This window comes from Nestor notabilis, unplaced genomic scaffold, assembly GCF_000696875.1.
Source record: "Nestor notabilis isolate BGI_N333 unplaced genomic scaffold, ASM69687v1 scaffold11752, whole genome shotgun sequence".
In the NCBI taxonomy this organism is placed as follows: Eukaryota; Metazoa; Chordata; class Aves; order Psittaciformes; family Psittacidae; genus Nestor; species Nestor notabilis.
In genome coordinates this window covers 14,050-24,378 of record NW_009919724.1, presented here as the reverse complement: position 1 = coordinate 24,378, position 10,329 = coordinate 14,050, and the positions used below count along the sequence as shown (strand labels likewise).

At 39.0% G+C, this 10,329-nt stretch overlaps 1 protein-coding gene across 1 annotated transcript in view; it reads left to right on the top strand.

Moving 5' to 3' along the window:
- The window catches only part of YES1 (YES proto-oncogene 1, Src family tyrosine kinase), a 15,936-nt gene that overhangs the window by 1,609 nt on the left and 3,998 nt on the right, over window positions 1-10,329 (top strand). Inside the window, 6 exon segments of the mRNA XM_010010359.1 lie at window positions 3,394-3,493; window positions 4,624-4,722; window positions 8,115-8,218; window positions 8,603-8,752; window positions 8,961-9,116; window positions 9,387-9,566. Coding sequence (XP_010008661.1) covers window positions 3,394-3,493; window positions 4,624-4,722; window positions 8,115-8,218; window positions 8,603-8,752; window positions 8,961-9,116; window positions 9,387-9,566 — 789 coding nt within the window.

Sequence of the window (10,329 nt, the reverse complement as noted above, 5' to 3'; positions counted from 1 at the left end):
GCTGGTAGTTAAACATATCATATCTTGGACCAGAATCAGCAGGAGAGATTTTGCATTAAAAAGGTATCTCATCAGTGTGAATTCAGTTATCAGCAGACATAATTTTGCAATCAGGTAAAATGATACTGCATATGTAATTATGCCTCCTCAGTTTGTAAAACCAGCCTATCCACAAACACACACTTGAAAAATAAATAAATAAGAAATGCACCAGCAATTGCTTGTTACATTCAGTACCAATTTTGAGATCGGTCAAAACTGGGTGGTTTTGTGAATGAATAAGATGACAAACTTCATCTGGCTGTAAGTTTTTTATATTTGTGACACATAAAACACTGGATTGCATTCTGTGGCCCTTTGATTTGCGAGAGTGGAGAATTGATGGGCTTGTTGAACAGCACATAAGTGTCAGTAGTACTTAGACCTTCAGTAATGTCTGACAAAAAGATGATACGGTTGTCATCGTGGCCTGTAGTGAGCCTGAAAAGAGTTGAGCCATCTTTTATTCCTCTAGAGCAGAAAAGGAGAATAAATCCGAGTTAGTCACACTTCCCCTGTAGTATACATTCTCAGTCATCAGATACTTCAAATTCATAGAATATTACTGAAAATCAAGCAGAAAACTAGACCACTGTTCTTGCTTTCTATGAAAGTATGTAAACGCTAATGCTTTGTAATCCTCATGCTGAACAAGAAAGCAAAGTCTTCTCTCTAAAATCACTCCTAGATAAGAGGATGGGAATACTGATCTAATGAAAGGATAACCTTTAAGGGAAAATGTTATGACCGCAAATAGCTTGAACAGCTGAACTAAATCACCTTGCAGTGATTCACAAAGAAAACAGCTGCAAGAGACTTCAGAAATCATTTGAGCAGTATCTGTTTGTTTAAAACACTCTGTGCTGGTGCTGTTCTCCATAAGTATTTTATTATTCTTTGCTACGAAATAGGTAACACTTGTGTGTGAGCATAGTAAGAGAGTTCATGATAGCTGAAGTGTTGAAATCAAAACTCCAAGGATTGTAAGGTAGCTTTTCCAATTATTTCTTTACAAATAATTAAGAGTACACAAATATTGATAATTACTGATAATTCTCTTATTGCATGGTTTATATTTGAATCCGTTACTTCTGAGTAGTGTCACACACTCTAGAGGAATTACTCTCTCTCTTGTTCCCACATTAGTATCTTTCTAGATGTTGTACAGTTTGTTTCCAGGTTCATGGAGTCTCACAATTTATATACAGTTAAAAACTTTCCTAGTATTGTTATTTGAGAGTATTTCTTTTCATTTGCTGAAGAGCTCTGTAGGGATGGTTTATTTCCACAACACTTGGTTTCTGTTTGTGCGAATGTGGTATGTATCACCACAGTTTTCTTGCTCTGTGTAGCAGTTTGTGTCATCAAAATAACACAGTGATGTAGTAATGCAGGCAAAAATTGATAGAACTCTGTTGATTTTCTAACTTAGATTAGGAACTGTTAACTTCTAGGGAGTATTCTAATTAATTTTCAGTTCATAAATCACACTTCAAAAAACCCCCCTCAGTTACTCTAACCATCTGTGGGGATTTTTTGTTCTGTTTTTTCCTAGAGGAACTGAAAATTCATTTCTGGCTGATACCCGCTGAGAGACTGTAATCAGAAGACGACTCTAAATCAAATTAAAATATTTAAATGATTAGGAGCTCTTTATGTCAGAAAGCGTACATGCTAAAGAATATTAGATGTAGACAATACCCGTTGCATTATGTATTCTTCCTTTCTGATCACTGTCATGTTAATTATGAGATCTAAAATTAGATGCAATCTGAAATTAGATGCAGCATGTTTCTGTTGCTGGTCTTCCGTGTGTATTCTGGTACATATATGCACATGTTAGAGGTGTAATATTATACATTTAAAAATAAGTTATTGCTTTAGACTATCATTAGGCTTCCTAAATGTCCATTAGACTGTGAAATACCATTTCTAGAGCTTAAAAAGTCTTTCCAGATTGCCTATCTGCAGTTTCCTATTTTAACTTTCTCCTAGTTATGGTACATAGTTCTTTATTTTCGCTCATATCTTTTACATCTCATATAGCTTGTTTTCCTTTCCCTCTTTCTCTTTTAGCCCAGTTAAATAGATTAGTCCTTTTAACTACAGTATAAGTTTCCCTACCGTAAGTATAGGATGTTCCCTACCATCCGTCACACGTGTAACCTGTTTGTGGGACATTGTTGTGGTTTAACCCCAGTTGACAACTAAGCTCCACAGAGCCACTCACTCATTCCTTTCACAGTGAGATGCGGGGAGAGAATCAGAATGGTAAAAGTGAGAAAACTCATGGGTTAAGATACAGACAGTTTAACAGGTAAAGCAAAAGTGGCATGTGCAAGTTCAGTCACCATTCCCCATGATCAGGCAGGTGTTCAGCCATCTCCAGGAGAGCAGGGCTGCATCATGTGAACTGGTTGCTTGGGAAGACAAGCTGCATCACTCCCAACATATTCTCTTCCTTCTTCCCCCAGCTCTATATGCCGATCATGATGCCATATGGTATGGAACATCCCTGTGGTCAGTTGGGGTCAGCTGTCCTGGCTGTGTCCCCCCCCCTAACTTCTTGGGCACCCCCAGCCTGCTTGCTGGTGGGGTGGTGTGAGGAGCAGAAAAGGCCTTGGCTCTGTGTAAGCACCATTCAGCAATAACAAAAACATCTCTGTATTACCAAGACTGTTTCCAGCACAAATCCAAAACATAGTTCCAGCTACTATGAAGAAAATTAACTCTATCCCAGCCAAATCCAGCACAGACAGGCTCAACAACATGCCCTGTACCAGAAGTGGGATGGGCAAGCAAATTCCTTAGAGTTGGCAGAGTTGCTCATCCTGTGACAGAGAAATGTCTTTGTCCCCAGCAGAATACTTTTATTTCTGGTTCAATTCCTTGAGTGGATCTTGATGTATAACCTCAGAAAGTTAGGAATACATCAGTTAGTTATAACTATGTTCGACAGGAAACTACTTCTGTAAAAATTAATGGCTCATGGTTCACCCTTGTGGTATTGTAGGATCTTCTAGAATTGCATTTCTTACCAAGAGGCTGGCTTTTTTTACTGCTGGTGTGCTGTGCAGGTTTCTGTATATAACTGCTCTAAATATTAATGTACTTCCAGTGATGTATTTAGCTGCCTTTTGTGGTGTAGAAGCATATTTTTAGGTTATCTGTTTATAGGCTTTCCTCTGTTTTAAGAAATGAGCTGCTTATTGATCTGGCTTCCAAAATGAGATGCAACCTGCGGTGTTTAGTTGCTTCCCAGTCAAAATTGATGAGTTATTTTACAGACAAGCCCTTAAATCAAGTGTTGCAACATTATTGCTATATCATACGGGTTTTTTTCTTTTTCCTAAGGTGGTGTTACTGTATTTGTGGCCTTATATGATTATGAAGCTAGAACTACAGATGACCTTTCATTTAAGAAAGGTGAACGGTTCCAGATAATAAATAACACGTAAGTGCCCTCGTTCACAGGCTTCGTTTGGTGAGTGTTTGGAATAAATAGATCCTCACCTCTTCTTGAAATCCGTGTATCCTATTTCAGAGAAGAGTAGATTGATTTTTATTTATTTTTTTCTTGGATGCACACGATGCTCTAACAAGCATGGGGTTAAAATACTGATACTGGTAAGACAATAACCTTCAGGCTGAAGTCAGGGTTTGGGTGCAGGTGTAGAACTGTAGTGACTGGGGCAGCCCCAACCCTCTCCCCCTCAGTGGGTTGGGTGGCATCCTTCCACTTCCTGCTCCCGCGAGGCACAGCTACCCACTTCAGGCAGCAGCTATGGAGGCACATACTGTCCCATCCCAGGCTCTGCACCTTGCAGATTCTCTCTGACAGGTTTCTGTATCTTCTGGGGAAGTGAGCCCACTCGCTGCAGGTGAGTGTGCAGCCTGTAGGCAGGGACATCTCACCAGGGAAGTGTGTCTAGCTGGCTTCCGCAGTAAATCCATGCTCAGATAGTTGATGAGTCGTTTGATGTTCTAGTTCGATTGCAGCAGCATTAAAGTACCACAGCCTGATTTCTAGAAGTCTTCTGAAAAGGAAATAATTTGTTCACCTTGGAGATTTCTTTACACGCAGCTTTGGGCTGTAGTAATAGTTCTAATTCATACATGTAGCAGTTTTCATTTGTCCAGTTCTCTTAATTTTATTAACTGACATCCTGCCTGCTTTATTGCTCACTGTCAGCATACAGGCAGAATGACCTGGGAGATGCAGATGAAAACTAGAGAACTGGGAAGTTTATTTACACATCTCTGCCATAAAATGTTTTGCTGTAGATTTACATTTTGCATATATTGATAAATTCCTTTTATATTAAAAAAAACCCAAACCAAACAAAAAAGCAACAAAACCAAAATCCAAATCTTCAAAACTAAAAATTTCACTAAGAGACACTCATGCTGCTTACAGTGAAAAGAAAAATATATTTAGGTGCAGCACAGACTTATTTTAGATACATTCATTATTAAAATAACGTTACGTAAATTTAAATTGCTTCTCATATGTGAGAATATTATAGGTGCTAGGGAATGATGCATTGTTTATGTGTGGAAGAGATAACTGATATTCCATTGCAGGGAAGGAGACTGGTGGGAAGCAAGATCCATTGCTACGGGAAAAACAGGCTACATCCCAAGCAATTATGTAGCTCCTGCAGACTCCATTCAAGCAGAAGAGTAAGACATCACATCCTTTCAATCTCTTCTTACTTATCCATTCTACACATTGTGCCCTGTGGTGACACTATTACCTTAATTCAGTATATGTAACATTTAAGGGTAAAGTAGGATAATACTACTGATTAGATAACAATGCTAATTGGATGATGTCAAAGGTACAGTTATTAATAAGTGTGAGGTACACTCATACAAATGTTTTATGCCTGTTGCTATATATGGGCTAAAGGAAAAAGGATAGAATACAATAATGAAGGTAAGAATTGGGGAAGTTACATTGTGCTTCATATAACACAGAAATAATGGGTTAAAGTTAAAGAGTTCACACACCATCAACTCTGGGTTTTTGTTCTTATTTTTGTTTATAGAATCATAGAATGATTAGGGTTGGAAAGGACCTTAAGATCATCATCATGAGGGACACCTCACACTAGACCGTGTCACCCAAGGCTCTGCCCAGCCTGGCCTTGAGCACTGCCAGGGATGGAGCATTTACTTCTTCCCAGTGCCTCACCACCCTCACAGTTAAGAACTTCTTCCCTATGCCTAACCTGAACTTCCTCTATTTAAGTTTGAACATATGGCCCCTTACGAGAGTCCCTGATGAAGAGTCCCTCTCCAGCATTCTCGTAAGCCCCCTTCAGATACTGGAAGGCTGCTATGAGGTCTCCACGCACTTCTCCAGGCTGAACAGCCCCAACTTTCTCGGCCTATCTTCATATGGGAGGTTCACCAGCCCCCTGATCATCCTCATGGCCCTCCTCTGGACTTGCTCTGTGTCCTTCTTATGTTGAGGACACCAGAACCGTACACAATACTCAAGTGGGGTCTCTGGAGAGCAGAGTAGAGGGGCAGGATCACCTCCTTCAACCTGCTGGTCATGCTCTTTTTGATGCAGCCCAGGATACAGTTGACTTTCTGGGCTGTGAGCACACACTGCCAAACCTAATTCAAATTCAGCTATATCCTTGGTAGCTCCTAATCTTACTAATAATCTTACTCTAAAAATACCCATTTGTGTGGACTGTTACTGCTAATCTCTAATAACTTTTTGGTGACAAAGTTGTTAGGCACTGTAAGGATTACTATGAATTGGGAAAATTGTATTGCTTTCTTGGTACCACTACTTCCTGCATTTATTTACAAAGATCCCAGAGCACTTACAGGATCGCATAGAGTTCCTGTAGGAGCTGTGACTTGTGTACAGTTCCAGGTTATACTTGTTCCAAGGGATTGATTGTATTCGTTGTACTAGAAATATATAACTCTGCACCTCTTGCTTCAATATACTGGCATGGTACTGCCAGTAAGCAGTTCCTGACGTGCAGTCTGTGCACTTCTGTGTTTGCTGCCGCACTTCTGGGAAAAGTGCCTGATTTCCAAGTTTTTTCCTGAATCTCAAGCTGAGACTAGCATGTTACTACTGCTTTTGCTTGGCTTTTTGCTACTAAAAAGATTGTATCAAAGACGTACTGTTATTTTTATGCCCTTGAATTTGAGCTGCTTTTAAAATCATTGACTTCAGGTTTTTTTGAAGAGAAGTTAAGGATTATTGGGTTTTTGTTTTATTTTAAACTGTGCAATAAAAACATATTGACATTACAGCTGCAGGGGTAGTAAAATGAAACGATAGCCCTTTGAAAACTAAGAACGCAGAGTTTCTGCAAAGCAAGTATGGTTCCTAAAGACTGGCAAAACACCGCCACAGCATTTGGAATAGAGTTCATTTGATGAAGAGTTCATTTTGTTAGCCCTGGGCTTTGATAGGGTTTGTAGGTTTTGTTTTGTGGTTGCAGTTACAAGTGCAAAAGCAATACATATCCCAAGTTGCTTGGATTTTCTTTAAGTGATCTTTTCTAAGCCTGAAGGCATTTTATATCACAAACTGCTTGTCACAGGATCCATATTATCCATGTGCCTTTTGAATGATACCATAATAGAAATGTTTAATGCTCATATAAACAAGTAAACCCTACTGTTATTTTACAGGTAATGAAATAAAATAGCACTCTGCAATATAGTCTGTAAATGGTTGTAGTAGTCTGCGGAGGATGTGAGGTAATTAAGCAGGGTTCAAGTTTGTGTCAATAAGATTATAGGTTACATCCAAACTGTCTCAAGTGTATGCACTCTCACATCCAGTTCTAACTTTGCACATCTACATAAGCAGTCAAACTGCAATCACAGTAAAAAGTAAGAGTAAGTTTCAAATTCCCAAATGATTGCACGTGCCATTCTTTCCACAGGCTAGGAGAATAATCTCTCCTTACTTACGTTTTCCCCCCACAAAATGTTTCTCCCACAAAACCATTGTTTTGCAGGAGTTTCCAGTGCTACTTTTCTTCTCCCAACACTCATAAACGGCATATTTGCTTGATGCTATGACAGTGCCAAATGAAAACGTTTGAAATTTATGCTTCTGAGGCATACAATAAAAATAAAACGTAGTTAGAAATAAGTGTTATTCCAAAGTCTGGTGGTTCGCTGTGAGATGGGCCTTGTATCACTGGCTCAAGACAGAGCTGTGTGCAAGCAGTTCATCAGGGTGAGCACTCTGTGGGAGCATAAAAGAAGAAATTATTTTTGTGAAATGACTTAAGGCAAGAGAAAACACAGGTACTTTTTGGTATCAGAATGTTGCAACAGAGATGGAGTGTTATTCATGGAGAATTAAATGATAGCTGGTTGTTTCTAAACGGTCAGTAGAAAAAAGTGCTCCCTCTACTGAGATAGAGAAGGATGGGATGCATTAGAAGTTGCATGGATATAAGAAGAAACCCCTTTCTATCTTGAGGACAGCCAGGCAGTGGTTTTAGGTTCCCCAGGTTGGCTGTGCGGGGTACATCCTTCAAGATTTTTAAGACCAGAATGGATAATGCCCTGAGCAAACAGGCCTGATCTTGCAGCTGACGCTGCTTGCAGCAGGAGGCTGGACCAGAGACCTCCCAAGGGCACCTTTCAACCTGGAGGAACCCATGATCCTATTTATGCACACCCACTTTGTACTAAATACTGTTTTCTAACACACGGAAGGTGATTTCAGCTGCTGCAATGTTTTGAGTGTGCTACCAGAGCATGTGAACTTCTTAACCAAGAGGTGTTAACTTTCAATGTTAAGTACTGTTGAGGTCCATTGTTAAACCATCAGAAAATCATAGTACTCATGGACAGAGGCTTCTTTACATGTATTTTGCAAAGAAGAGAAATGAAAGTCATATAGTAATGGGTCATCTTAATCTTTTGATTATTTGGCTGTCATTACTTTCACTGATCTGTAACTGCTTTGGGATATCAGTAGTCCACTTAGTGCTTGATATTTCTGAATCCTGTATTTATATGATTACCAAAGCATAGGAAGCTTTTACTTACACATTTTCTTCAACATTTTCTAGGTGGTATTTTGGTAAGATGGGCAGGAAGGACGCAGAAAGGCTACTTCTAAATCCTGGGAACCAGCGTGGTATTTTCTTAGTAAGAGAGAGTGAAACCACTAAAGGTAAGTATATTTATGTATGTGTCTGCTATCTCCCATTCCCACCACCACCAAGGTGGACATAATGACCATTTTTATGTCTGTCAGATTATGCGTATGCATGTGCACACACCTATGTGTGTAATGACAGTTGGGGAGATATTTTTTATGGGTTTTATTTCTTACGGGGCTTAATTTATGTTAATGATCAGAAGTATTCGTAATAGGCTAGGATGGACGAGGCTTTGAGTAACCTGGTATAGTGAAAGGTGTCCCTGCCCATGGCAGGGGGGTTGAAACTAGATGATCTTTAAGGTCCCTTCCAACCCAAACCCTTCTGTGATTCTAAGATATGTTAAATACATTTTTAAACTTTTGGTGAAGAACCAAGTATGACTTGTTTCCTAGGTGCTTACTCCCTTTCTATACGTGACTGGGATGAGGTCAGAGGGGATAATGTGAAACACTACAAAATCAGAAAACTTGACAATGGTGGATACTATATCACAACCAGAGCACAATTTGAATCTCTACAGAAGCTTGTGAAACACTACAGAGGTAAGCACAAGTCCTAGCATCCTAATGCTACCTTGTAAAGAAGAAAAACTGTGTACTTAGCTTATTTTTAGAATTTACAACTCTAATACTTCTTCTTGATTTTTGACAAACAGTAAGTGGATTAATTCTATTTATAAACATTAGGATGTTAGTTTTGTTACAGTCTTATCCCTGATTAACAACGATGCTTATTTTTATTGTTTTCCAGAACATGCCGATGGGCTGTGTCATAAGCTAACAACTGTGTGTCCCACTGTGAAACCACAAACACAGGGACTAGCAAAAGATGCCTGGGAAATCCCTAGAGAATCTTTGAGGCTGGAAGTTAAGTTGGGCCAAGGATGTTTTGGTGAAGTATGGATGGGTAAGAGCTTAATTGTACATTTCAGTTGTTCATGCAAATGTCTTAGTAGTATTTTAAGTAAATCAGTATCAGGATCTGACAAGATAATCTGATAAAGGATTGAGGGGGTGGAAAACATGGTCAGATACGAAAGGTAAAATTAATATTCAGTATAGTTCTAGTTTATAATTATTCTGTTAGCTAAGAAAACAAAAGCAAAAAGCAAACACGTTTCAGCAAAAAATCTCTTCAGTATTGTAGTGGAGACTAAAATCTGATTTGTTTATCTAGGAACATGGAATGGAACCACAAAAGTAGCAATCAAGACACTAAAACCTGGTACAATGATGCCAGAAGCTTTCCTGCAGGAGGCTCAGATCATGAAGAAATTACGACATGACAAGCTTGTTCCGCTGTACGCAGTTGTTTCTGAGGAACCAATCTACATCGTCACAGAATTCATGACAAAAGGTGTGTGACAATAGTTTTGAAGATGCTGCATTTACAGTATTATTTAAAAGATGCCAGCCACAAATGAAATGTTTAATTAATGTTAGGTTTAAGCTGACTGGAGTATAAGTGGTAATTTTCATTAAATTAAAATGAGCAATGCTTGGCCTACTTGAAGCAGATCTGATTTAGATCATGGGTGGAGGCATGATTTTTTTGCACATCTGTGTCACTCTTGCTACTCTTCCAAGTATAAGATTGGGCTTTTTTCTGTCCTCAATTTTAGTGTGTACTGTTACATTTAAATTGGGTGGTATAGTTGGTAATATCACAAGAATATGCCTGCCTGTCGGCAGGTCATGCTTACAACGACAGAATCGGTTGGGTTTGGTATTTTTGTTTCGTTGGTTGTTGTTGTTTCTAGTTTTTCTTTTCCAGCAGCGTAATAGTAAATTTTAAGAAGGTTGAGGAGTTTTTTTCCCAGACTCCCTCCTTCGTCTCCTTGGTTTCAGTCTTTCATTCTTCTTCCCTTGCTCTGTATTGTTTCCCTCTCCCCCTGCTGATGAAACAGAGATTGAGAGATTTAGTCTGAATGAAGAAATAAACATAAGCATATTCGTGTTAAGAAGCACCAGATTTTCAAGCCAATTATTCCAGTTTTTAAAAAATGCAGACTTCTGTTCACCTGACAGAGAAGTTGTGCTATCCTGATGAGAAACAGAAACAATGTTAAAGTCCAAAGAGAGTGACTGCTTTTGTTCAGTACTCCACCACAATTATTTCG